Raw genomic sequence first — 27,621 nt, 5'->3', positions numbered from 1 at the left:
GAGTTCCATCTTATTGAGGACTCGATGTTGGACCAAGTCAACATATTCGAGATTGAGATGGTACACTTTCCCAGAGCCGAGATCACATCGTACGGTCAGCATCACAACTTTCACTGAGACAGACATACATATTGGAAGCGAAACGTCGAGTTTACAAAGATCCTCCTTTCTGCCTTTCAGATATCCCTCGCTTCACTCAACCACCAAGCCGTGCGGTTATCCGACAACTTAACCACATTCATGACGCGCAAACTCCGGCATTCTTCGTCTTCTGGCGAGGATGTTCGGGAAGAAGATGCCAGCCAAGGCACACCGCCTGGCGAGAAGACGCGATGCCAACAACCTCGGAAAGCAAATGGCCGCTTCATCAAGACGAAAGAAAAACCACACCGTCAAGCGCACCGCAATCCCAACGAAATCAGTATCATCTGAAGACCTTCAGGGCGACACTGCGACAACAAACAGCCTCGATCACGCATCCACACTCCCCGTATCCAAACCCAACACGGCAAGCGAGACCAATATCCCAGCACAGCACCCCGGGACTCCCGACCACCTCCCCAAGCCTCCCGACTCTCCTACATCCAAAGACAGAGCGAACAAAGACCACCGCACTTCCGCTATAGTATCCTGGCTGTAGCATATACGCACATACGACCAGACAGAGCATCTTATGTACCCGCTCAACCTCACGCTTCCGACCAAGCCTCGCCCTTTTCCCCAGTCAGAACATGTGCGTTCAGCGGCATCGACGAGGCGGCTTCCGCCGTCTACTTTTGGGAAGGGTGGTGAGAAGGATAGCGTTGGAGGAGATGAGAGGATGGATGCGATGTGATTATGGGGTGTGAGTGATGGAGCCAAGGAGAGGTACGAAGGGTCGTTAATGAGATGATGCAGTAATAATAAGACATGAAAGGATACGGGTTCAGAGTGGTGGTTTTGTATGTGGGTATCTCAGAATTAATAAATATACGCTATATGCCATCGCCATGCCAGAGCAACGTAATTGAGTGGAAGTGCGTTACACCTGCGCAGTCCTCAGCCCTTCCCTCTCCTCAGCATCCATCCTCATCTTCACCCAATCTGTCGTCTCAGTGCCAACCTTGGTGCGCTCCGAGCTCGAGTCCGGAGACGTGCTCTCTCCAGGCCCCAGCGCCTGACCACTCTGCTCCTTCACAGTCGATGCACGCTTAGGCTCAGCCTCAGCCCTAGGAGCGCTGGGCACAGGGTCGTGTCTGTTCTCATCTTCATCGCTCTCGGCGTCGCCTTCGAGATGCGCATTACCCAGAACATGCGTTTCTTCGAACTCCGGCTCTTCGTGGGTGCTCCTTGGTTTGTCCTTCTGCTCAGCTTTCGCGGGCCTTGACACTTTGCTGTCGTCCCAGCTGCGCATTGCGAGAGGTTCTGTACTGCTGCGATTCAGCGTAGCGCCGCGTCGGTGGTGCGTGTCGAATCTCTTCTTGATCTGATCGTAGTCTTTGCTGTTTCTGCCTTTGCATTCTGTCTCTGTCTTTGCGACAGGCGTGGTGGCGGACTTGGACTGTGGTTTGTTTGCGTTTGAAGGTTTCTTGACAGAAGTGCTCTTGCGTGGGACCATCGTGCCTGCTTTTTTCTCGCCAGTACCGGTGAGCGAGGCGATGATGCCTTTCTTGTTATGCTTCTTTTCTTCCGCAATGGCTTGTTTCAGGGCGGCCCATCGAATAGCAACGTTATCTTCGACTTCGTCGCGGTTCTCTCTGACCTTAACGTCCTTACCCTCTGCTTCTCTGATGTGGGTGACGCGGGTCTTGTGCTCGAGCTGCTGCAATTCCAATTGGCCTTGTTGGATGCGGCCGCGGCGGATGAAGACTGTAGGCTGATACTTCTTCATATACTCAGCGTCGAGGCCTTTCATGAGGTAAGCTCCTGGTCCAAGCAGGGCTGCGATGTCTTTGAGTACAAAGCCACCGATACCGAAGCCCACACCCCGTACAGCACCCATAACCCCACGCTCTTTCGCACCACGGATTGGCTGTGTGACGATGCCCTTAATACCATCTGTGACGCCATAGACTAGCTCATCGCGACCAGCGCGAAGACCTGAGTGTAGTCCTGTGACTCTTGGCGGACGTCGAACGGTCTCGTCTCCATACAGTCGTGGCGCGTTGTGAAAGCCTTGCGTCAGCGCAAGGGTAACGTTCATAGGGAATCGTGCAAGCGCATGGCCAGTCTTCCTGAATCCGAAGGCTGCTTTGTGTGCGAGTTCTTCGTTTAGCGTCTCTTCCGGTTCGGTCAATTTCGACCAGGTGGACTCTTCGCGTTCCGGCTTGGGTCTGCCACCGCTCTGCTTTTCTTCTTTCTTTGCGACATGCTGCTCGGCAGAGGTCTTCTTCTCTTTTTCCAACTCAGCATTCGCTCTTGCCAAAATCTCCTTCTTCTGTTGCCTCTTCTTCTGGTGCTGACGTTTCTTCTCCCATAGCCTTTCACGCTTCTTCAGGCTCTTGCCCATCTCAACGGGAACAGAACCCACACCCAGTGCAGCGTCTGTTAAGGTCGTGTAAATACTGCCCCAAAGTCCTGTAACTGGTTCGCCTGGGCCGCCAAAGTCGTTCCACTCGTAGTGTCGGATCAGTCGAAGTTCGTTCCACTTAAGCTTCTTCTTGTTGACCAGAATCTCAGCTGCAAGGGCAGAGAGCTTGACGTTGGTGTTCTTGATCTTCCACGTTGCTGCGCGGTTGTCTAGAAAGTCGCAGCGCATGCTGCCATCTCCATGCAGTGGTAAACTTCGGTGGAACGAACGCACAGCGTTCAAAGCACCGTCTCCCTCAGCCTCAATGCTGTCTGCAATCTTCTGTACATTCTTTTGCGCTTCTTCTGTGAGGCACTGTTTGATGCCTTCGGCCAGTCGCTCCGCGGTCAGGTTCTTGTAGGGTATGCACTCGTGCGCCCCCGCTTTAGCTTTGCTTACCATAGCACCCCAAAAAGGCTGGTCACCAAAGAAAGGGACGATCATGGTCGGCTTCGCGCACTTGAGTCCGATAGCAGCAGTACCGGCACCTCCATGATGCACGACTGCTTTGCATCTCGGAAACAGCCAGTCGTGAGGAGTATTTTCCAGCATAAAGACGTTATCCGGGCAGTCTGAGTTCGATCCAAACCCACCCCAACCCTTAGAAACCAATGCGCGTACACCGGCCATCTTGACGGCTTCGAAGATCAAGTTTGTGAACTTGTCAGGATCGTCCACCACAATGGAACCGAAACCGATATACACTGGGGCATCGCCTTCATCGAGGAACTTCTTTAGGTCGTCCGGCGGCGTAAAGTTTGACGCAAGGTCGAGGAAGACGAACCCAGTGACATCGATCTCTGGTCCCCAATCTTTAGGCTTAGGAATGATCCCTGGGGACCACATGTACGTGTATGGCACTTTCAATCGGTAGAGCTGTCCAGGTGCCCACAACGTACTGATGTCCTCCAAATGAAGGACCTGGGTTCGAAAGCGGTTGATCAAATCTCCAAGGCCTTGCCACATCATCATCTCGACGAGGGGATAAGACATGAAGTTGCTGTACGAGGGCTCGACGTTGCTGACCTTTATGTTTGCAAGCGGATGCGGGAATTGTACTGTAGGGGTGTACGGGAATCTGAAGTAGTCAATTAATGTACTGAATCTGGAGGACAAGAAGATGTCTTACGTGAACATCATGTGAAGTGGTATACCCAGTTTCTCAGCAATGTGGGCAGGTGCGAAGCTGGGAGGGTTTGCGATAATCGCGTCCGCAACGAAGGGAGCCTTATCTCCCACTTCGTGTCGTCAGCTCAAGCATTAACAGTTCCACGTAGCGGAACGTACTCATCTTCGCATTCGTGTGATCGGTCTCGTCGTCTGTAGCATTGATACATGCGCGCCACATGCCCTGAAACATCTCATACATCTGCGCTCTGCGGCGACCGATTTCTCCGCCCTTGATGGTATCAATGTTCGGGATCAGACCTGGGTTCTTCACCATGAAGGCCATCAGCTCAGCTGGGTTGCCTCCCACAGAGAAGAACTCCAAACCAGAATCATTCTGCACAAAGTCTTTGAATGCTGGGTGGGTTGCGATGCGGACACGATGACCGTAATCCTCTTTTAGGATCTTGCCAATGCGAATGAACGGTTGGATGTCTCCTCTAGACCCGATTATGATGATCACGATGTTCAATCTCAGGCGCCGGGACGGGTCGTGCTCCATCTCATCTTCGTCTGGCGCAATCTTCCCGGTGTTCCCGCCCCATGCATCATACGACTGCACCGTTTGCGAGCCGTCATCTTTGCCATGCTTATGTATCATAGCACCCAAAGCTTTCGCGATGTAGCCGCTGCCCATGTCCTCCTCCAGTATGCTTAGCTTCAGACGGCCATCGCTCTTAACAGATCCCTTGGTCTGGAAGTGCTCATTGGAGACTTTGAATCGAGCAAATGGATTCATTGTCGATGACCGTCGCCCGCTTCGCGAGTGTGTTTGAGACTCTTGTCTCTGCACTGTCTCGTCGCGACTCGTGCTCTTCGCTGGGTATTGTTCATCCTCTGAGGAGTCTGAGTCGGATGAGCTGTGATCGAAGGTGATGGTGGTTTGTCGTTGGACTGGCGCTGGGCGTTCTCTGCGAGAAGTTGGTAGGTTTCTGAGCAGTGAATGTTGTGTAGAGGGCTTCGGTCGCTCAGTCGCGGAGCGTTCCTGTAGACGTCGCGGTGCCGAGACTTCTTGTGTTTTTGTCTTGGAAGGCGCTTCTGCTGCATCAGACTGTGTAAGATCATGTTCGGAGATGTGTGTAGGCGTAGAAGATGCTGATGTGGGGAAGTTGATTGTTGTGCTCCCCTTCTTCGGTGCAGAGTCGCCTGCGACGTTTGGAAATGTAGGCTCGTTGATCACCATCCCTGTAGGAGAAACTATGGACTCTTCAGTAGCCATCGTGGAAGGGCGTTTGCGATTCCGTCACAGCGACAGTCGCTGTGTTATTAGTGTCTTTTGTGAGACGCGTCGTGAATCTCAGAGAGCAAGGCGGGAATGAACAATGTGACGGGGCTGCGCCTGACGCCTAGTGCATGCGCGTGAACGGAGAGATGTCAGGACTACAAGCAGCAGCGGCGAGACTGACCGCATGCCAACAATGGTTCTTAGCATGAAGGCTCGTGCCTGGGCGTCTGCAGTGACGCCGCAACGTGCAGTCAGAGCTCGAATCAAGATGGTGGTTTTAGCCAAAGCAGGTTAACTGCCGTCGTTGGCGTTGGCGTAGCTTCTCTGAACGTGCACGCTACGTCATCGTTCTTCCCAATCGGGTCTCCCCACCCCCCGTCAGTCTTACGTTCCTTGCAATCTACCTGCGGCATCGAAATTCCGCATGGTTGGTGCCATGCAATTGTGTGTTTGCGACTCTGCCGCTCTGCGCTTTCTATACATTCTCTAAATGCCTATAACAGACGCGTTATTGAAGGCTCTTGCATAATTGATAGCCCACCGATCGCCCGCTGTTGTCACGAGGTTTTGTAGTCCCAAAACGCGCCGAACTATCCGGCGCACCCATAGAATCGGCGCAAAGGCAGGCCTGGGCGCGTGACCATGCTCGATCACTTGCGCCCAAATCCAAATCCGTAGAAGACAGCCTTGACGATGTCGTGACCCCACCCCACCCATCCGCGACCTATTTGCACCAGATTGAGAATTTTGATAATGTTGCGGTCCCACGTATCCACATCTTCCCAGTCGTCTGCGTATGGCTCGAACACTGCGGTCTCGATACTGCCCGGTGATCCTGGCGTCACGAGTTCCCACTCGCCATTGTCCTTCTGGCGCACATGCACCTTTGGCCCAACCACCAAAGAGCGACCGAGAAGACGGCGATCAGACACAAAGCGTGTCCCAGCAGCGACTACGTCTTCAACTTGACCCATCGCACCACCTGCCAATAGAAGTCGGCCGAACGTAGGGATGATTGGTGTGTCGATGAAGTAAGGGAACAGGCAGTTCACTCGTATTCCCTGCAGCGAGCTTGTACACCTCAAGCTCCTGAAGAGACCCAGTACGGCATGCTTCGCTGTATTGTACTGCGGCTGTAACGCGATAGGTGCGAGTGACGCTATGGACCCAAGCAGAAGCAGATGTCGGTCGCGCGGCGATGTGGTAGAGGGCTTTGAGTCTATGCTACATGGCTTCGAGCCCGGGTTCTTTGGGAGCCAGAAGTATGCGAGATGTGTCGTGTACAGGACACCAGTACAGTTCACGTCCATAATTTTGAAGTTCGGCGGAGGGGGTTCTGCAGCATCAAGATTCTTGCCCTCTGGCAGGACATCCATGCCTGCGATGCCGGCGTTTGCAACGACTGTATCAATTCCACCATGTGGACTCAGCTTTACCGCCTCTTTGAACAGGTTGACCTGCGACTGCCAGTCGGTGACATCGCAATGCACAAAGTGCACGCGGGCGTGGCCTGCTTCCTTGCGCACGTCGCGCACGAGTGTGTCGCCCATCTTGACATTGATGTCTCCAACGACAACGGTTGCGCCATTCTTTGCCCACAGTCGCACGAAGCCAGCACCAAAGCCGCTCGCTCCTCCTGTTATCAGTATGACCTTGTCCTTGACCCAGGCAGCATCGTATGCGGTGGTTACGTCGATGGGAGGAGACTGACGAATGAGAGCAACCATGCTTTCGGGCTTGTAGTCAGCCATTGCGATTTCAGCAGTGAAGGAGATTATCAATGAGTGGGTAAGGATACTACAGAGCCACACGAAGCTTATGTTTGCCAGCTGCATATGATGGCAGAGCTACTTCGGAGGTCTTGGCCGTCACACAAACCCAGGCCTCGGCTCGTGCATCGGACGGCTGAACTCCCGCGCAGGCTAAACAGCACCTCGCACTCTCGACCACAAAAGTGTTAGGGCAACAGCAACGTTAACGAGCTATGCCATCGCCATGTGAAAGCCACGGTGGTGGAGGCCGCGAAGGCCGCGGGAGTGCCTGGCGGGCGGGGCCACTAGCTCCGTGAAGATGACAGCCGCAGTCGAAGTCTGTGGGACCCTGCTGCAGTTTTTGGCTGAAGCCCCGCCTTACGTTCACTCAGACCAGACTTCGACCACTTACAGCATACAGGACCAGCCAATCGCTAGCGACTGTCTACGGTACTCAACCATGGCTGCCAGACCACCCGCCCTCGACGTTTCGCACGCCCACATCGTCGCGACCCTGTTCTACAGAGTCGACAAGCCCCACAAAGCTCTCCTCCCCGACCAAGTACCGCACACACCCCAGGATTCAATTCCTGCAGCATCTCTCGAGACTTTGAGAGATGGCGCCTCGCCAACTAAGAATCTCGAGGCCTACCCTCTCGAGCCTCCCACGGGGGGGCCCGATGCCCTCGACAACCTGTATGGCAACTACATCAGCCAAAGCTGCCTGAATGACTTCACCACCACACTGACCAGCATTTTGCCCGGTCTCGAAGCAGAGACAATAACACATCGTAAGCTCGAGCGAAGCAAGCACTGCCGCGTCGTCGAGGTCGTTTTTCCTTTGCCAAGCGCCTCGACCAGCTCCCTCGAAACTTTTCGCCGCCATGAGTCAATCTCGCGCTTCGAGCTCGAGTGGAACGTCGAATGCGTCTTCCAGGCCGACACAATACATCGACGCTACAAGCGCCTCGCCATCTTCGACATGGACAGCACGCTGATCCAGCAAGAGGTCATCGACGAGATCGCCGCAGTTATTGGTGTAGAGAAGGAGGTTGCCGCTATCACAGCAGCAGCGATGAACGGCGAGCTGGACTTCGAGGCCAGTCTGCGCGCGAGGTGCAAGCTTCTCAAGGGTGTTCCTGCGACAGTGTTCCAAGACCTTAGGCCAAGGATAACGATGAACGGGGGTGTCAAAGAGCTGATCACCGCGCTGAAGAGACTGGGCTTTAAGACTGCCGTTCTGAGTGGTGGGTTTACACCACTGACTGGGTGGATGGGACAGCAGCTTGGCCTAGACTATGCTTACGCGAACCACCTTGTCGTGTCTGAGGATGGGCAGACGCTGACAGGCGAGCTTACTGGCGAGATTGTGCATGCGCAGAAGAAGCGCCAGCACGTCTTGGAGATCTCGCAGAAGGAAGGCATTCTACTCGATCAGGTGGTCTGCGTCGGCGACGGCGCCAACGACCTGCCCATGATGGGCGTTGCAGGCCTGGGTGTGGCTTTTCACGCAAAGCCAAAGGTTCAGCTCATGGCTCCCGCTAGGCTGAACACGAAGAGCATGCAGGATCTGCTCTACCTCTTCGGCATCACCAAGGAGGAGCAAGACGAACTCCTGAAGTGAGGCAACGCTCGGGTTCAGTGACGGAGGACGAACGCACGGTGCATCACAGACTATACCCCATTTCATTACCAACAGCAATCGCTCGACATTCATCTTCTTTCGTCTTTCGTATTCGTTTGATCCCTCTACTCTAACTTCGACCCACGGAGATACTCACAGTCCGTCCACTGACCATAACGACATTACCAACTAATGCACGACTGACGACCAGTATTAGACCTTGAGTCACCCCCTAGCTTTTCAGGACTGTTTACATACGACTATCTTGCATCGTCGTACCACAGCTTCTATTACCGATGCATATCGTCCTCAAAGACCCCAACAAGAGATGTGTCAACATAGCGAGCAACTCCAAATATGTCTTGCAATATATAAGTCACTTTGGGCCTATTCTAATACATACGACCATAGGACGTTGAAAACAAGGCTTCCCGTTCGCTCAGCCCTATTTAAGCAACGTACCGGCGGATTAGTAGTTAGGTGGGTGACCACTAGCGAATACCCGCTGTTGTATGTTTTTGCCATCGTTCGGCTCTTGTAACCAAACATCAGCTGTCTGCGCACGAAGCTTTCACTTCGTCAACAGCGTCCCTTATTTTTTGCTTCTAGAAAGTAATACTGGCGGGTTTATAAGATTAACGTACCTCACAGGCAAGTGGCTGGCCTAGGCGAGTTGTAAGAGAGTAGGCACCCTGCCCTTAAAATCAATACTACGTGACTTCTCTGCTTCTACTAACGTATTCCACAGGCGGGCGCCGCACCCCACCAAACTTGCGCACCTCTCTCATCTCAATGTACAATGGCTCAACGCAGCGCTACTCTATTAGCTTCAAATGAAGCAGACGTTCAGCTTGCTATCTCCTCTATCAGTTCCCATCAAATACAGAGCAATTGCAGGGCTGCTACTATCTTTAGCGTGTCTGAACGAACAATCCACCGCTGACGCGCTGGTATACCTGCCCAACGCGATTGCCAGCCCAACTCAAAGAAGCTCACTGAGCCAGAGGAGCAGGTGATTATCCGCCATATATTGGATCTAGACTAACGTGGATTTGCGCCTACGTACGCAGCTGTACGTGATATGGCTGATAAGCTGCTTGCTGCGCGCAGCAGAGGACGCGTAGGAGTTAACTAGCTATCTACCTTTGTTAAGCGTACAGACAGTCTCATAACGCGTTTTAATTAAGTGTACAATAGACAGAGAGCTCTATGCGAGGATCTAGCCCTAATTAGTTAGTAGTTTAAGCTTGTAGAGCAGACAAAGGCTAGGTACAGCGTCTATAATAATGACGTCTATAACTTTAACAAGGCAGGCTTTATAATAGGCAAGATCATAACTTAGCTTGTTGTGACAGGGTTAGAGAGGAGAGGTTAGCCAAAGGCTATTTAGCTAGGCAATTGCAAGTAGGTGATGTTAATTGCTGCAATTAACGCTGCTAGCTAGTCAGTACCACTATTCCTTATCTTTGCTAGCTAGTATTATCTATCTGCCTAGTACAAGGAAGTAGAGATCCTACATAACTAGGTAATTGCAGTTAGCAAAAATAGCTAGACAAATAATAAGCTAGGAGTAGAGTAGCTAAAGCACTTTAACGCTTATACAAAGACTTGTGTTATTAGTGTGTGTTGCCTGCTTGTCCTTAATAGCTATAAGAGCCACTACTCTCTTAAGGTTTAAGAGCTCTGCAAGGAGAATAATATCTACACACTCTACATGCTGCCTTACTTATCTTATCTACTTTAGCCTCTTAATATTAGCTACTTCTTGCTGTTGAAGCGCGCGTACAGCTGTGAGGTTAAGAGCCTAATCTGCCACTATATTAACTACATTACTAAGCTTAAGTTTCTGCCAGCGTTTAAGGCAGCCTTTACACGGTTGTTTACGCCAGACAATATCTGCTCAGCGTTTAGAGGCACAGGCCTTGTGTAATGTAAAGTTATAAGACTTTGTTCTTATAATCTTTCTCTGGCGTATTTCCTTCTTAGGTATAGCGCTATGCTTACCTAAGCATTGTTATTATAATCTACTAAAAGAGAGGATTAGAATCGTGTGCTTATGAAGCCTGTATCTCCTCTTATTCTTAAGATATGCTATTCTCTATTTTTAGTAACTAGAAATGTTCAAGATCCTCTACTTAAAAATAGAGTAGCCTACTTTGTAGATGCTGCCGTATACAATTACACATGCACCTATGTAATCTTGCTTGCACATCGGGAAAAGTTTTTCGAAATCTGGCCCAGACTGGCCGTTGCTGACAGTTGTGGCATGGTCGTGCAACGGCCGTTCAACAGCCCCAACGGCCCTAATTTGCGCCCAACAGCCCTAATTTCGCGCCAACATTGCTAACAGCTAAAACGCTAAGTGCCTATATTTAATGAACTTAAAACAACGTTGCAATGTTGTTGCATAGCTACCCTTAGTTCTACTAACGTAGATTATCACCGAGCCAGCCATATCACTAAACTAGCCACTTTCTCTTAGCACAACCACCTTTTACCCTAACACAACATGCCTTAATAACAACAACTTTAGAATACTACTAGAGAAGGCAGAGTTATCCTTGCTATCTAGGCCTTCTATGCTAGCTAATATCGCAGTATCTACAGCGCTGCTAGAGCGTTGAATGTACCTTATTAGTAGGTCTCTAATTACCTTTGCAATATTACGTTTTAACTAGATATACACGCTAATTGCTAGAAACTTACTATACTAGAGGAGCAGACAATTGTCTAGTATATACTTAACCTTAATTCGCAAGGATTTGCGCCCTAGCTATGTAAGGTGGTAGATATAGCTAATAAGATATTTAGTGTGCGTAGTGAAGAGCCTGTTAGTAAACTATAGGCTAGCAGGCTTGTGACACGTTTAGACAAGCTTAAAATAGCCTTTAATTAAGCTAAGGATAGATAGAGGATACTATAGGAAGATCCTAAGATAATTAGCATATAGTTTAAGCTAGTAGAGGATACTTAAGTTAAGTATAGTGTTTGCAATAATAATATACATAACTTTAATAAAACTAGGTTCTAGATAGGTGTTGCTTTGTCTTTAAAGGTTGTAACAGGCTTAGAGAGACGTGCTCAGCCAGAGCTTGTTCAGCCAGGTGATCGCGAGTGGGTTACCGTTATCCAGAGCATCTGCGCTGCTAGGTATGCAACCCCGCCTTTTATCATCTACAAAGGACGCGTCCACATCTCTGCCTAGTATAAGGAGACAGATATACCCTATAATTAGAAGCTCTTAGTCTCTAAGAATAGTTAGATAAATAACATACTTAGCCTTAAGTAGTTAAAGCACTTTAACACATATATAAAGACGTGTTAGGTAGGAGTATATAGGTTACTTATCTTAGACAGCTATAAGAGCTATCTTAACTAGGAGTTTAAGGACTATTACCTAGAGAACTAAATCCTTACTCTCTATATACTACCTTACTTATTACACATCCTCTAGCTACTTAATATAGTCTATTTCTTGCTATTAAAGCGTAAGTACTCCTAATATATTTAAGACTTAGCATGCTAATATATCTTCTATATTAATAAGGAAGGCTTCCTATTAGCCTTTAGGGACGTGTTCCTTAATATATTTATAAAGGTTAACTACTAAAAGGCCTTTAAGGTATTAGGGCTTATTCCTACTAACATGCAGGTAGTGTAAGATTGCCTTAAAGTGCAGCTACATACCCTATTAGCAGTACCTCTACCTAAAATACTGTAATAATCTAAGACGCTAAGCAATACACACAAGTTTAGGTCTTAATCTAAGCTTATAAGCAACTCCTTCTAACAATTACTAAGTATAGCACAAGAGGGGTTCTTAAAGCTTATAAAAGGGGCTAAAGAGATACTACACAAAAACGTCCTTATTAAGGCCCGCGTGCAAGAGCTTAAAGAGCAATTAGCAGTAATAACTAAGAGAAAATCGCGTAAGAGAAAGCAGATTCAGCATGGTGGCACACTTGAGTATGGCCTAGCAGCATCGCGGGTAGCTGCTGAGGCGTGTGTAGCAGCTCAGCCATCTAAGAAGACTTAGGGTAGAGGTGGTCAACTAGGAGCTTAGTTAACTGTTTAGCGCTGTAGGAACTACAGCAAAACTAGACACAACACACAAATATGCTAGGAGGGTATAGAAATATCTTCTAAATCTAATACAAGCACGTAGTATGCTAGGTTACTATTTAATAGTAAGTAGTTATAGTTATAGTAACTTATGTTAGTTGTGCTAAGAGAAAATAGCTGGTTTGGTGATATAGCTGGCTTGGTGATAATCTACGTTAGCACTAGTATTAAATATTTAAAAATTGCAAAATTTTATGTACAGATAGAGCGAAATTGTAGCTTTAAAATAAGCAAAAAATTATTATTGTAGGCCTACTACAACGCAACTTATAGAGCGTTAAAGGTTTGTTTGTTAAAGGTTTGTGTTTTAAAGTTGCAACAGCACACCATAGCAGCTGCAGCTGCGCCAGCACACAATGTATCAGCTGCAGCTGCAACAGCACACGACGTAGCAGCTGCAACAGCACACAACAAAGCACCTGCTAACAAGCACACACTGCAGAATAGGCAGGTCTAGGCGTAGAATTCTTAGTTTACCTACTATTCTTAAATAATATTCTTATATTTTCTAATGTTTAGGCTGCTAGAGCCCTAGTAAAGAATCTTAACTTAGTGTCTTAGCAAGGAATATTAAGCTTAAAACCTTCTATACTTAATAACTATTCTATTAATAGGCCTATAATATTATTTAATAGCTTATTTTAAAAAGGAGACTTAGTAGTATATTAATATAATAAAAGTATAGTTTATTAAGTAGAGCTACTATTATAGCAGGATTAGGAGTTATTATAGCTATTAGAGCTGTTAGCTTAAAATTAGCTAGACATTAAATGCACATTAAATACCTATTGTAGGCCTACAAGTCCTACTGTTGCCTACAGTACAATGCCACGATTTCCTGATTTCGACAACAGAAAAACTTTTCCTGATGCATATGCAGCAATACTAAGCATAGATTACTAAGTAGACCTACCTAGAGGAGTCTAGAACGTTCTACTTCGAAATACAGACAGAGGAGAGGAAGTATAAATACCTCTGCCTCTCCCCCCTCTTTTTGCTCTATACCTAGCCTAGGAATATCTACCTAGTATCTAATATAATAACTTGTCTATTATATTACATAACCCTACCTTACCTTTATTAGGCTATACGCTTCCTATTTAGACAAAGCTAGTCTAGATTTATCTAGGTCCTTCTAGACTAGGAAGAAAGTAGTCTAGTCCCTCCCCTACTTTCTTTACAAGTAATAACCTAGTTGTAAGGTATAGACAGCTCCTTGTACTAGAGAGAGAGGTGGCGCTTGCTATAGAAGATAACAAAGGGTAGGATACTCTATCCTAACGTGTTAATGCCCTAGATAATGCTAGTCCACTCTTAATTGCCCTGCTGTACTGTCTTTAGCCTTCCTTAATGCTTATGGCCTGTGACAACAGCTCTAGTCAATATAACGCCTATTATAAACCTAGACTTATTAAAGTTGTAGGTGTCTTTATCTAGGATACTATACTTAGCTTTAGTATTCTCTACTAGGCAGAACTAGCCCTAGATTACCTTAGGATCCTTACAGAGGGCTGTTGTAACAACGCTCTACGAACAGTGACCCGATACCACTAGGATACGGTTCTAGCGACTCATGACCATGGCCCTTGTCGCATGGCATAAGCTCACACTAAACTGCCACTAAACCCTTATATATAAGGAGCAAGGAACTGTAGCATTGTAGAGTAGTTTTTCTATATCCTTTTATACAAGACCTATAGGTGTAGAGAATATATCCTGGTGTTCTTATCATCCCAGCACTCCCATATGCCTCGTAGCGGATTCACACCTATTCCGGATATCTCTCTTCTTGCTTGCGTCGTTACAGCTGTCTTGTAGTTGTACTTTTAATTAAACTTAACTATAAGCTTAACGCGACGCTTAACAAACGTGCTAGCCTAGTTCTTGCCAACAGGAGGCTAGTAGCGCTCAGTAAGTAGAGAGTTGGCTATATCCTCCACATCAGTAAGCTGAGGTGGGTATCCTCGCTTGTCTAGCTTTAGAACATGCTGCACAATCACCTCCTCTTTAGTGCTTATTAGCTTTATTAAGTTAACCTTACAATTATATTGTAAGAGTGTTCTAGCACGTTATTATCTTAGTGTTCTTTCTAACACCTTGTAGATTGTTGCAGTGCGCAAAATAGTAAGAGTCGCTTCTTGTTAAGAGCCTAGATAGCAAGCTGTTTATCGAATTCCTTTAAGATGCTTTAAACCTTATTGCGTTGAGACATCGCAAGTTGTATGAAATTTGGTGTGATCTTGGCAAAATCCGGTCACTCGCCCGGGCCGGCCATTCGCCAGTGAGGTACTTTATAATTATTAATAATTGCCTCGGCTTCCACATACGACCACAGGACGTTGAAAACAAGTTCTCCTGTCCGATCCGCCGTCTGTCGTGGGACCGTTTTGGGGATGCCGTGGTACGCCTTCCCGTTCTCGGTAACCACGCCTCTGGCGAGCTAGGCTCCATCTTGACCAATTTGCTCCCTCTTTCTTCATACAAACTGGAGACAAGATTCTGGTCTATAATTTTACAATATGCCGACCTCCGACATGATGCTGACTGCAATATTTTGCTGGCGCCCACCTATAGATTGTTTCATCTGCTCGCTCCCCATCCCTCTGCCTTTACGACGAGCAAGACGCAGCAACAACAACTCAGAACCTCTTTCTTCACCGCTATGATCAAAAGGAAAGCGGGCAGAGCGATCGATCTTGAGGCATTCAAGAAGCGCGCTCGACAGGAGATAGCGCCACAACCTCTCAGCTCTGAGGATATTAAGAGAGCCCTTATAAAATCCAGTCATGACTCCTACAGGTTCACAATGGAGCAATGGTCGTAGTAAGCTCTACATCGCATGGCTACAAGCGAAGGAAAGATAGCTAACTGGCTGCTAAGCTTCTCGGAACATATCCTAGAGAAGCCGATGGCTGAGCAACGTTTTACAGAGGCACCTACGACTTTTCAGATCAAGCTTTTCCTTGAATGGTTTGCTCAAACCCGCACTGGACTCTTGGAGGACTGTATCACCGATACAACCCTCCTTAACCGCTTGAACAGTCTAAAGCGTGCCATCAAAATCCACACGCGTTATCAATACACACCATTCCAGAACCAGGAGATCATTAGCTTCGTCATGAAGGATCTTATCTGTCAGATGTAGGAGCACAGGGCAGATACAAATGAGGCAGAAGGTTGTTGTATTGAGGGAGCTACAGCGAGCAATTATATACACAACTAGATAAGTAAGCAGGTGACTAACACAGTCACGTGAGGTGCAGTTCACAGTGTACCGTATGAACTGAGGTGCTAGGCTAACACACCCCCTAAGGATTCCATGTTGGATAGAAACCTCACAAAACAAGGAAAAATACTAAGAGAGTGAGATGCTTACGCATACTGCGCAGCTAGTTTAGCTAACTAAGGGGTAGAGGGCAAGGAGAGTCCCTGACTATTAAGTGATGAATGTCCTTCAAGCCAAGCTGGCCTATAAAGTTCTCGTGTTTCTGTCAAGGAAGCAGCTTTGTGAAGCCGTCAGCAGGCATCTCAGCAGTAGGCTTCCACTCAACAGCGATTCTTCCAGAGTCTACCTCCTAGCAAAGCCACATCTGGTGTATATCAACATGGCGAAGCTTTGTTTGGATGCGATCTGCATCACCTTGAACAAGGCGTACAGTCTGTGCATTGTCACACTAGAGAGCCTTTTTGGTATGCAGCGTAAAGCCAATATTGCGGCAGAAGCGATCCCAGTATTGTGATTCAACGCCAGCAGCTGAGAGAGCGTACAGCTCAGCCTCAGTGGTAGATCAAGTAACTGATCAAAGTACAGTAGCTTTCCAGTCAATTAGCATGCCATAGAGCATGAACACGTATCCAGCAGACAATCGACGAGTCTCAACGTCATCTCCAAATGATGCATCAGCAGCACCAAAGAATGTTGGAGTAGTTGAATTAATCTTGGTAGCGTAGGTCTGTGTAGGCTCACCCCCTCAAGCACTGATGGCTAGGTACCTAGTTCCGTACAGGTACTGCCACACGTGCTTAATCTCAGAGAGGTGTATTGGTCCTAGGTTTGTAAGAAACCTTGCAAGGACAGAGTGAGCATGTGCTACATCAGGTCGAGTCATGACCTCAATGTACGCAAGATTGCCTACAAGGCGTTAGTAGGCCTTTGTGTTTAATAGCTCTGAAAGGCCATTGTAAGGCAATAGCCTTAAAGTAGAAGAGAGAGGCGTAGATAGGTATCTACTATCAGTACGGATAAGGTTGTACTCAGTGCAGACCTTATTAATGAAAGCATCCTGAACAAGGTAGAGCTAACAGCTAGCCAGGACGCGTTCAACTCGGATACCAAGGAACCATCTAACATCGCCAATCTGGCGCAGGTTGTAGAGCTTAATTAGTTGCTGTTCAAGCTGCTGAAAGTCCTCCTGATAGTCTATGTGGTACAGGATGATGATATCGTCCACATAGAAGAAGAGAATAACCCTATTATTCATCCACAGGCATGGAAAGCCCTGAACAGGGTGTAGGCCTAGCTTTCGAAGCGATTCCTGGAAGTGGATTGCCCACAGGCGAGGAGCTTCCTTGAGGCCATAGAGAGCGCGTAGAAGTTGCAGTGTTTGACCGTATTTGTGCTGAAATCCATCTGGAGTTCTCACATATAGAGTACGATCTAGCAGAGCGTTGAGGAAGGCGTTTGGCACATTGTATTGCATGGCCTTGAGGTTGAAGGCACAGGCAAGGGCCATAAGCGCTCGGAAAAGCCGTGCTGCTAGAGTGGCTGCGTAGGTATCGCCGTACTGCTCCTGCAGGTCCCCGCGCACTACAAGGCGAGCCTTGTATTTGAGTAGATAGCCATCCTCATCAAACTTGTAGGTAAAAACCCACATCAAAGGTACAGCGTCATCAATGTATGAGACTGTGATATCTAGTTTTGCAAAGGTGCCTTTGTTCCAGCAGTTACCAAACTCAGTATAGGCAGCAGCTGTAAACTGCTTCCCGTGTAGGTGGTGCTGGAGCTCCTTCCAGTGATGTGGTGGAGGAGGAAGATCATCTCGATGAAGGCGAGTAGGATCAGGCTTGATCCTAAGTTCTGAGGCAAGAGAAGTAGCCTTACGTGATTGCTAAATAATAGCAGCAAAGGCATAGTACTTAGTCAAAGGACTAGCCTTAATGAAGTGCGCCTGGCGGCGTCTTCTGCCAGTGATAATGTTGTCCTGTGAGAGATCTGGATCTCGTCGTTGAGGAGCGTTGTTCTGATGTCGATCTGGGACGTATGGCGCATGCGTGACTAGGTCAGGTGTATCAGCTCTGATCGTATCTGAGTCCTCATCAGGGTTCTCATTAGAGTTCCACCCCCTAGGTGTCATGTGCTGTGCAGCAGCAGAGGACTCCTGAAATAGCTGTTGCTCAGCCGGATCAGGACAGTCGTGAGAATCAGGTGTACTACGAGCAGTAGTAGTAGGAGAAGGCAGTTGCTGTACTTGCTTCTGTGCAGGAGTTAGAGCAACTGCAGCCTGTCGCTGCCGCACTGGCTGAGCGACGACGATAGTCTCACTATCGTATTCCTCCTCAGGAATGTGTGCAGTCTTGACGATATGAGACCTTGCAGGTAGAGCAGACGGCTTATCCTTGTAAAGCTCGTCTACAAAGCGTACGTCGCGTACGCGGATGACGCGATTTGTGGCTGGCAGCCATACTCGATAGATGTTCGAGGCGTTATAGCCGAGGAGGAATCCCTCAAAAGTGCGATCTTCGAGCTTATCTCCTCTAGCCAGGTGCTTGTTGAGCACAAATCCACGGCTTCCAATAGCGTGGAGTTGAGAGAGGTCTGGGCGGACGCTAGTGACCATCTCATGTGGTGTGCGCCAGTCAATAGATCTCGTAGGCGTGATGTTGAGCAGCCTTGCTGCTGTGCAGACTAGCTCGTTGGCCAACATCTTTGGTAGACCAGCATGGATACAAAGAACCCTAGCGACGGTAACAATAATAGCACTAGCTCGCTCAGCACCCCCTAGCTGTGCAGGAGTATCAGGAGACCTTGTCTCAACCTTGATGCCAGCTGATGAGAGGATCTCTTGAGCAGAAGAGCCTAAACTGGCCTCAGCTCGTCCATATCCTACGTCTCCGTCCATGAAGACTATAGCTACTTGGTAGCCATATACACGCTCAATCTTGTTAATAAGACGTGTGATTGCAGGAACAACAGTAGCCTTGTGTTAATCCTTGAGAGTACAGATCTCATGTAGTTTTGTGTACTCACATACTGCATGTAGTGCCCATACATCACTGTTGTAGCAGGCCTCGCCATGCTTTTGGAGCTGAATGATGTCCACAATGATGCGGTAGAAAGGGCGGTAAGCCTTGTCAGCTTAAGGACGTCGACTAACGTCTTCCTTTATCTTGCCCTTAATGTAAGGGATGCAAGAATCTGTCCATTGTTCTCCTTTTCTGTTGGTGCCTAATGTGAGGCTAGTTGTGGAGTTTTTAAGATGCTCGATAGCCTGATGGCTTGGATGGCCAAGCAGCTGATGAGCTTTCATCGCAGTGACAACTTGAGGTGATTTTGCTTGAGTAGAAGCAGCTGCCATAGCCTGAAAAGGCTGTTTGGCGTCTTGAGCTTTTAAGAACTAGTAACCTCTAATTTAATTAAGGTCTATAAAGAGAGATAGTGACTTATCCTCCCTAAAGAGCGTGTTTGTTATTAAATTGAAGTGGATCTTCTTGCAGCAGCTTAGGCTGAAGATATTGGCTACATATCCTGGGATATATGCTACTTTCTTAAGCGTGATTGAGGCTGTCTGATTGCCCCTTTTTATGTTAAGAGTTACCTCTCCCTAGGCTTGTATCTAATACAAGTTACAGCCTGCTTGTACAGTGTCTTAAGAGGAAGGAAGCTTTGTCTGCTTCTAATTAGATCCTGCCTTGTTGCAGATATGAACGTCTGATCCAGGGTCCATGACCCATCGGTGCTGCAGCGATTGAGCGTGCAGCGATAGTGCAGTATTGGACTGCAGCAGCTGCAAGGGCTGCTTGAGACAGGCTGTATTGGACGCGTATCCATCGGAGCTACAGTCTGAAGCAGTATCGGCCTGATGAGCATGACGTGATGCGGAGTTTTTGCGTTTAGCTATCTCAGCCTTAGCTTTCTCTAGGTCGAACGTCCATCGTATGCTGGCGTCCTTGTAGGCCTTCTTGACCTTCTTAAGCGTATCCTTGTTTTGAAAGGATACAACAAGCTTAGATAAGGCCTTTGTGCTAGGCTTAAAGTCCTTAAACCTGCCTTTAGCCTCAGGATTGAGAGTGAAGCACTGGAGTACTGATGGGTGGAGCCCACAGACGCACGTTGATTGACCTGTTGATTAGTCCTTCTTCAGGTGATCGTTTAGCTTAGGCTCCGTGATAGACAGAGATGTAAAGCTTCCTAGTAGCTGAGTTGCGTTTTAGGCTGTAGGTACTGTTCGTTGATACTGGCTGATCAAATCCTGCAGGGTAGGAGTTGGCAGAAGGGCATTTGATTCGCCTTGCTCCATGGCGAGGAACTGGGCTTGAGCCCATGCCTCATCTCCTAAGTCCCGTACAGCATGGATGAATCGCCACTGTGCTCGGGTCTCTGTCATCTCTGGCATGCTCTCCTGAGCACATTGAGATGTGATCTGCGAGTATTCGTCCAGCCAGGCCTGGGTGCTCTGGTTCTTTGGCTTCTTCTGAATATCGCTGTACTTGGCAGCAAGCTCTAGCCTGCGCTGCTGGTCTGTGACCTTGAAATGCTTTCGGAGCGTCGTAAGCTGACTCCGAGGATCGTCGTGCTCCGCCCCATTAATGAGGTGGACGTGTGACGTAGCGACAGTGCGTAGGATCTCAAGATTGACCTCACCAATTGCTTTTTAGATCAACTCCTGGCGTTTAGACTTGATCTCCCAGATCTTCCACTTGTCCGCTGAGGCCTCATCAGATGGCTCTGCAACAGGTGGTGGAGACGGAGTAGCTGAATCAGGATCGCAGTACTGCCATACGCCCTTGATCGTAGCGTATCGTCGTTTGGCAGCGTACCAAGGTATCCAGTCCGCGGAACCTTGTAGGATTGTAGTAGCCATAGTGGCAAAAGAGCTGCCTTGCTAATTGGCAGAGAAAATAAGGTAAAACCTCGAAGTGTGAGAACTGGTTCTCACGGCGTTGCGTAAATGCGACAACAGCAGGCGCGCAGCAACAGGAGGATTGCAGTGACGACGTGTACAACGTGTATAACAATCAAAAGTACTAGAGGCGTGGAGATGGCCTTAGTAGACAAGATATAATCTCAAAAGGTTGCGACGACAGCAGGCATGCAACAATAGGAGGATTGTAGGGACGACGTGTACTTTGTGTACAGCGTGTATAGCAATCAATTAAAAAAAGGGTGAACAATCTTATTTGAGTATCGCAGCGTAGTGCGGGGATACCGGGCTCATAACTGTCAGATGTAGGAGCATAGGGCAGATACAAATGAGGCAGAAGGTTGTTGTATTGAGGGAGCTACAGCGAGCAATTATATACACAACCAGATAAGTAAGCAGGTGACTAACACAGTCACGTGAGGTGCAGTTCACAGTGTACCGTATGAACTGAGGTGCCAGGCTGACAATTTCCATTCCCGTAGTACATGCCTACAGCCGCGCAGAAACCGCAGCCCGTTCTCACAGCACTGATCGAAGTTCTGTCAGCCACCTACTTTTCCAAGGCCTGCGCTCAAAGAATTCTCATCCCTCTGATGCGGTTGATGCCACCTCTATCTCAAGACATGGATCTTTTCGAGGTCTACAAGCCGGGCATGCTTGAACATCTCAAGTTTAGGACGCTGAACATTTATACAAGGATCACGATCAAGCATAATCTTTCAAAGAGCCTGCAAGATAAGATTTACACGAATAAGCTACAAAACAACTCGAATGCCGATCTATCACTGCAAAGCAACAGAGACGACCCCTACCTTGAGAGCTTAGCACAACAATTTCCTACTGGGGAGTATGAGAACTGGAGCGAATGCTGCAAGCTGCTTCCCCATGCCAACCTCGCCTACAACAGTGCCCCGGTCACTCCCAAGTCATGGGAAGCATGGGCGCAGATAGCCACGAATGTGGCATGGTATCTATGGAGGCAAGGGAACTACGACATGGCGCACAAGATGATCAAAGAAGCGCTAATAGTGCGAGAGAGAGTGCTGGGGCCGTACGATTATCGAACTCTCTTGAGTGTAGAAATCCTAGCTGGGGTGTTATCGAGCCTGGGAAATCATGTCGAAGCGGTGGTATCGAATAGAAGAGCTCTGCAGGGATTTCAGCAGACATTAGGTTCCCTGCATCCCTTCACGCTTACAAGTACCAGCAATTTGGCATTAGCGCTTCAGCATCTGGGAAGATACAAAGAATCGGAGAAACTGAGTCGCCTGGCACTAAGTGGGAGCAAGATACTGATGGGTTTGTACCATGTGGATACACTGACGAGCATGAGCAACTTGGCGCTTGTATTGCAACTTCGAGGTAAATATAAGCAGGCGATGAGGCTGACTCAGCAATCCCTGAATGGCTTTTATAGTATGCTCGGAAAGTATCATCCTTCTACACTTACTGGTATAAGCAACTTGGCAATGTTGCTACAGTATCAAGGCAAGTATGAAGAATCTGAGGCACTGCAGTGGCAGTGCTTAGAAGGTAGAATAGAAGAGCTCGGGTGGTATCACCCCTCTACGCTGATAAGCGTCAATACTCTTGTTTCGGTGCTGCGATATCAGGGCAAGTGGAAAGATCTAGGGCAGTTGTATCAGCGATATGAGGAAGCGCGGGTTTAGGAGAGCATAGCACTTCAATCCAGTGATCAATTAGAATCCAACAGACGATCCACTTTAGCCTTTAGACAAATACTTGGCCACGACGTCAAGATCTATCGTCTGCATCTCTCCTTCATGCCTTACGACGGCCTTTTTGCTCCCTAACCCACAAAACTCAAACCAAACGCCTTTCAACAGCACTTGCTCTCCCAGCCGGCTTAGAAGCACCAGAAAGGTCTTGGTAGCTTCATCTCGAATCACAGGCAATAGATCTTTCGCTACTTTTGCAAGGCTTTCAAGAAGCTCTTGACATTCCGTTCGGACTGGAATACTGCAAGATCGAGACCATCTGAACGCGGTCAGGTAGCCGGTGATGCTGCCCAGTGAATTCAAAGCCAAACCACGAGCTGCTAAGATTGGCAGGCATATCTTGACCCTCGTTGAAGCCTTGAATTCTGACAGGTAAACTGGAAGGTCGAGAGTACATGTCTTGTGGGGAACAGGCGCGGTGTTATGAGCACGAATACAGTCCACGATGGCGTTCATCTGGGAATCTGCTTCTGCATTACCAATTGCTCCTCCGTCGAAAATCGATGTGCCTGTCTCGGACTCAGTTGCAGTACTCGATAGCATCACAATGCTTTGCACTCCTTAGTTTAGGTTCATGGTTGAGCTTCAGGAGGACCTACGATCTGAGACAATCTTGCAAGAGACTTTCTTTCTCTTGGCATTTCAAGCAGCTGCTAAACCTGTCTTCTTCAGATGGTACAGTGGGGCCTTTTGTCCTGTAATTGGGCGCTCTCTTTTGTTTTCGCGCTACTTTTTTGGGTAGATCTAAGAATGCGCACTCAAGATCTGCTCTTGTACATTGGGTGCAACTGTCATCTTCTCCGAGGACGCATCGTGTCCTGCGTAGACGGCATCTGTCACTGGATGTCAGTGACTGTTCAACAGCTCTGGATGGATGGGGATACCGATCGCAGGCGTACAGAGTCTGGGCTCTGGAGGACATGTTGGCGGAGTGGTTTCACACGTTACTGTCTTCGATCTCACTCAGAATCTGCTCAAGGATAGTGGCCGGCGGTCTGGGGTGATTTAAATCTAGTGCTGTCTGGCTCAATTTCATGCTGACAGGGGCCAGGAGCCAATGCAGAAACGACCTGTCCTCGGCATCCTTCTGGTCTTTACCCGTGCTTCACTAGGACGGCACGTCGGGCACTGACGCACCCTTGTCAGGATTCGTGCACAGTGCGTCTGTACGGGGATCGGAATGGGACACATACTCATAGCTTTTGACGATTACAAGATTACTACTACAGTAGCCATAAGCAGATTCACATTTCTCAACCTCAGGGATGTTATCTTTTGGGCAACACTAGGGAAAGGGGGATCGCCATAGTCAAGATAGTACATTTGACGTGTTGATATTACTTCCAATTTAGCTCGAACCACTACACCCACTTCCTCGTGGCGCTACTCACACAATGCCACCTTTCTTCAATACCTGGCGGTATTGTGAAGCAGCTACCACTTGTTCTATCGGAGGTCCAGTATATATAGCGTACTGGACATCTCTTCTGTACCAATGCAGACTTAAGGCTATGGAGTAATCGAAAGAACCGACAACCCCTTCGATGTTATCTTCTCGACCAAGGCACAGCTCCTCAAAGCTAATGTCTCTTCTTAAGAACAGACACTCTTGATTTCTTCGCACTAGTATCTTCGTCGCCCAGACCCCTGAGCGTGTTGCTTTAAGAGACTCAACCCATATAACAGTGTCTCCCACGCTAAGTGAAGTATTGACAGAATGTGCAGATTGTCTGTCGCAAGCAGTCGTGGGTCGAAACGGAAGAAGCTGCTGAGTTGATGTCTGTAGATTCTAGTGAGCTAAAGCCAGTATTAGTGAGCAGTAGGCACTCACCTGATCGGACTGTTCCGTGGATGCGACCTGCCACGTACATCCCATCATAGCGACGCGGTCAGGCTGTCGTGAGACACGCTTTTGTTCTGCAACAGACGACCCTGAGGCTACCTGAGAGTCGGTGTCATCCTTGTTGATGGTGTTGCGACGTTCCATATCACCCACTTGGATGGGATCAGGTGGGCGGCCGTTCGAGCGTTCTCGTACGGCTGGGAAGCACAAAAAGACACAATGAAGCCAGCATGTAAGTCGTTGGTTCCATGTACTGGCCTTTTCGTCTCCTGCCTCGTTACTTTTGAGCTCTGCGATCTTCTCGTTAAGCTGTTCCTGTAATCTTCCATGCTGAGGCCCAACAAATGTTTGCTTGAACACATCCACCGTGAAAGTTTGTGGGAAATGTTCATACACTGTTCGCTCGGGATTAATGGCCTTAGATTCACGGTATAGAGCCACCTCTACATAGCCGACTCCATCGCGAATGAAGACATCGATGACCCTTCGAGGAGTACAAGGGGGCTCCGCCTTGTGTGTCGTGTCGACTGTGGGGGTCGAAGAGTGTTCTGTGGATGAGTACTCCGGATGTTTCTCCTAGCGAAACGATGAGATCTTGTGAAAGTATATCACAGGGGCACATACCGGCTGTGATTGAGCCATTTCTCGACTCAGTGTAGATACCTGAGCGTCACCGGTGAAGGACTGAGAAGCGGTGAGGAAATGGACTGAAGGACTTTACAGCCTCATGGGGGTGTGCATGGTACGTTTTGCATATTAAATATCTAACACAATTGTTCAGTCATGAGAATGCGATGAAAGCAGCATCAGTGCGCAATTACAGGGTTCAAAAAGCAGATGTCAGTCGAATACGAGCGGTCCCTGCAATCTCCAGTCACGACGGCCCCAAATGGCCCCCAATGCCCCCTCAATACCCCCTCAATGCCCCCTCAACATCCCCTCAACACCCCCTCAACGAGCCATCTACGTGCCCTTCAACGAACCCTCAACGCCCGATAAGACCCTATGAAAGGTCTTGGATGCCACTTAAACGCCACGCCACTTCCGCCTCAATACTACACTAAGTTCCCGTCCTGGTCTTCCGTTCCCCGCTCTTTTGGCTATGCCATGTACGGAACTGTTGTGCTGATCTATTGGATGTGGATGAATTATCGTCAAACATTTGAAGCCAATCATATGTTTTCCGATACTTGAGACCGCGTGTGCACCAACTTTAGGTGCCCGTGCTGCAACTACCCTAATCCATCTCCCTCGCCTGCCGCTGACCCATGATTCTGTACCTCGACATTGCCATCCATTTGCCCTCTCAATTGTCTATTTCTTCCCTTCCTATGTGGATCTGTCTAGATTCAATCATTTCAACGACCCATACGGACCAAATGATGGAATCACCGTGCATTATCTTGAGCACGGAAAAGAGGGGTAGCTTCACCTGGAAAGAAGGCTATGAGGATGTGAACGACTCAGATTTGGAAACTCTCCTGATCATCAGCAGAGAAACTTTATATTCACTTAGATCAGAAGTCCAGGCACGTAAACTGGTGTTAGATCCAGAGCAATCGAGTGCTGTTTCGGAATGCACCGAGAAAGTGCGGAAAAACGTAAAGAACTGGAGCATTCTAGAGCGGTTGGACAAGAAAGAGTCGGAGCTCGTTGATTCCGCCATCAAAGTCCTGTTATCCAAACAGACAACACGTGAGGGAAAGTGTTACCAAACCTTCCTTCGTGATGTCTGTTGCCAATGCAACCGGACGTTGGTCATGCTGTGCGCAGCAAGTCTAGGCAAACACAGAATTGCATCTCTCAATGCACAAGACAGGACAAGTCTGCTGCAGTATCTCAAGCAGAATCAGAAAGCTCTCTCTTCGCCCGCCCTAGATTCGCTTGCCAAAAAGCATCAGATACCCGAGAAGACTGGTGAGTCCTCGCCGCCTACACGCAACATTGTAGCTAACTCGTCTTTTAAGATGCAGAGCCTGATTGGCCGGGGGAATTACACGCACGTAGCTTAAAAAGGAGACGGTCAGACGTTGTAGGCATGTCACTCTCAACATTCCATCGCTCTTGATTGTAGACTAACATGTTATAGAGAAACGTGCACCGGAATGGAGCAGCATATCCTCTCAACGGCTTCAAAAACATACCAAACCAGTTCTGATAACAGAGGAGAATGCAGACGATAGTAAGGAAGCTTCTCCGACCGAGTTACATACTGCAAGAAGCACAACAAACGTGTCAAGTCCCGTAATATCTCTTGAACATGGAGATGTAATACCACCAGAAAGAGGTTGGTGAAATTATCTGTCCTAACGCAGCAGAACTCTAACAACATTCGTAGAAATTGAGTACAGGTTCTCTGAGGCGCCGATTGTCCAGCTCGGTCTTTTGTGTGAGTATCTTCCCCACGCTATCCAGACCAGCAAGCAATGGAAATGGGAACGTCAACTCGGAGGGTTGACGACAGACTGTTTGAATGTACTAATTCCGAAGAATCGAGACCATGATATCTCGATAACAGCAGTTGTAGGGTTCAGGGAGGGTTCTCGACTGGTAGGACACCTGGGCTTGATCGAAGCTAGTGGAATCGTACGGTAGCTTTCACGATGCGCACTTCATGTCCTGCAGGGACATCCTTTGTATCCAGTATGCTTTCGTCTTCATATTCCCAGTATGGCGCAGTGCTCATATCCTTTGTTGGATCGTATACCTGGATGAGCTTCCCTTTGCCAGTGATTTCTCGATCATGGTCCACGCCTTTGAATATGAAGGTATTCACTATAGTCTCGTATTCCCCTCTAAGAGCCTGGGCACCGGTCTTGCGTACACGCTTCAGTACGGTTGGATATCTGACATGGAAGTATATGCATACCTCTGTAGACATGGCGATTCCTTGTGGGCGCTAAGCGGCTTTGTACGTGACACTGTTGTAACACAGATATAGATCGATCTGCGGCAAAGGACGTGTTCGATCGAGGCCTTGATGAATCGGATCTGCGGTGTCCCGGTAGCGAAAGCAAGGCTGTCTAAGGTGTATTTTGTTAGCCGAGAATAGCGGATAGGGACGATCGGATATTCACCTTGCTGGCCGTGAGCTATGCTGAACTGAACTTCTGGCAGTCTGGGAGCCAGTTAGTGCGGGGAAATGAGTGCGCGCATGTGCTGATATAGAGGATTAGGTTTTGATGCCCGACAGGGCTTTAGTGGGGCTGACGAGGAAAGGTACCGTGCCGGAGCTCGTGCCGCACGGTTCCGCGTTCCGCACGCGATCACCAAAACAACGAAATATCCTCAACACTACAACTCAACAACGCGATGACTTTAGAAGACGCACTTAAAGACACACGCGCAGCTAATGCGCGCGGTGAACTTTGCTACCAAAAAATTGCAGATACACATGGTGTTGATTGTTTGACGTTGTCGCGATATCACTGAGGCGTTCGCGGCACCATGCAACAGAAGAT

General features: G+C 48.3%; 9 protein-coding genes across 9 annotated transcripts; 5 read left to right on the top strand and 4 right to left on the bottom strand.

Annotated features, from left to right (window-relative positions):
- The first annotated feature begins 285 nt into the window (after positions 1 to 285).
- Positions 286 to 744, top strand: M421DRAFT_426561 (uncharacterized protein). Its single transcript, XM_033594435.1, has one exon. The coding sequence runs from the start codon at positions 296 to 298 to the stop codon at positions 638 to 640; it is 345 nt and encodes a 114-aa protein (XP_033442983.1). The 5' UTR covers positions 286 to 295; the 3' UTR covers positions 641 to 744.
- Positions 745 to 1,021: 277 nt separating this feature from the next.
- M421DRAFT_77266 (glycosyltransferase family 1 protein) lies at positions 1,022 to 4,943 on the bottom strand (the record flags this gene model as incomplete). The annotated part of the gene is made up of 3 exons (XM_033597305.1): positions 1,022 to 3,626; positions 3,684 to 3,786; positions 3,836 to 4,943. Coding segments are annotated over 3 exons (3,816 nt in total), but the record flags the coding sequence as incomplete, so codon positions are not given.
- Positions 4,944 to 5,328: 385 nt separating this feature from the next.
- On the bottom strand, positions 5,329 to 6,913 carry M421DRAFT_426558 (NAD(P)-binding protein). The gene has a single exon (XM_033594434.1). The coding sequence runs from the start codon at positions 6,689 to 6,691 to the stop codon at positions 5,591 to 5,593; it is 1,101 nt and encodes a 366-aa protein (XP_033442981.1). The 5' UTR covers positions 6,692 to 6,913; the 3' UTR covers positions 5,329 to 5,590.
- A 238-nt stretch (positions 6,914 to 7,151) lies between these two features.
- M421DRAFT_77268 (phosphoserine phosphatase serb) lies at positions 7,152 to 8,315 on the top strand (the record flags this gene model as incomplete). Its single annotated transcript, XM_033597306.1, has 1 exon — positions 7,152 to 8,315. One exon carries the CDS (start codon positions 7,152 to 7,154, stop codon positions 8,313 to 8,315), a length of 1,164 nt encoding a protein of 387 aa, XP_033442980.1.
- Positions 8,316 to 9,114: 799 nt separating this feature from the next.
- Positions 9,115 to 11,569, top strand: M421DRAFT_409528 (uncharacterized protein). The gene is made up of 4 exons (XM_033590369.1): positions 9,115 to 9,441; positions 9,681 to 9,723; positions 10,478 to 10,576; positions 11,291 to 11,569. Exons 1-4 carry the CDS (start codon positions 9,397 to 9,399, stop codon positions 11,344 to 11,346), a joined length of 243 nt encoding a protein of 80 aa, XP_033442979.1. The 5' UTR covers positions 9,115 to 9,396; the 3' UTR covers positions 11,347 to 11,569.
- An 8,295-nt stretch (positions 11,570 to 19,864) lies between these two features.
- On the bottom strand, positions 19,865 to 20,518 carry M421DRAFT_10271 (uncharacterized protein; the record flags this gene model as incomplete). Its single annotated transcript, XM_033586819.1, has 2 exons — positions 19,865 to 20,213; positions 20,319 to 20,518. The coding sequence occupies 2 exons, from the start codon at positions 20,516 to 20,518 to the stop codon at positions 19,865 to 19,867; spliced, it is 549 nt and encodes a 182-aa protein (XP_033442978.1).
- Positions 20,519 to 21,585: 1,067 nt separating this feature from the next.
- Positions 21,586 to 22,248, top strand: M421DRAFT_77205 (uncharacterized protein; the record flags this gene model as incomplete). The annotated part of the gene is made up of 1 exon (XM_033597298.1): positions 21,586 to 22,248. The coding sequence occupies one exon, from the start codon at positions 21,586 to 21,588 to the stop codon at positions 22,246 to 22,248; it is 663 nt and encodes a 220-aa protein (XP_033442977.1).
- Positions 22,249 to 22,302: 54 nt separating this feature from the next.
- On the bottom strand, positions 22,303 to 24,813 carry M421DRAFT_409510 (uncharacterized protein; the record flags this gene model as incomplete). The annotated part of the gene is made up of 7 exons (XM_033590368.1): positions 24,785 to 24,813; positions 24,149 to 24,736; positions 23,709 to 24,106; positions 23,455 to 23,540; positions 23,095 to 23,150; positions 22,917 to 22,950; positions 22,303 to 22,826 (listed from the first exon to the last, which is right to left on the bottom strand). The coding sequence occupies exons 1-7, from the start codon at positions 24,800 to 24,802 to the stop codon at positions 22,303 to 22,305; spliced, it is 1,704 nt and encodes a 567-aa protein (XP_033442976.1). The 5' UTR covers positions 24,803 to 24,813.
- Positions 24,814 to 25,542: 729 nt separating this feature from the next.
- Positions 25,543 to 26,172, top strand: M421DRAFT_77276 (uncharacterized protein; the record flags this gene model as incomplete). The annotated part of the gene is made up of 1 exon (XM_033597307.1): positions 25,543 to 26,172. One exon carries the CDS (start codon positions 25,543 to 25,545, stop codon positions 26,170 to 26,172), a length of 630 nt encoding a protein of 209 aa, XP_033442975.1.
- Positions 26,173 to 27,621: the final 1,449 nt, after the last annotated feature.

This window comes from Didymella exigua, assembly GCF_010094145.1.
Source record: "Didymella exigua CBS 183.55 unplaced genomic scaffold M421scaffold_61, whole genome shotgun sequence".
In the NCBI taxonomy this organism is placed as follows: Eukaryota; Fungi; Ascomycota; class Dothideomycetes; order Pleosporales; family Didymellaceae; genus Didymella; species Didymella exigua.
The sequence above is the reverse complement of the archived record's forward strand: the minus strand, read 5'-3'. Positions and strand labels throughout refer to the sequence as shown.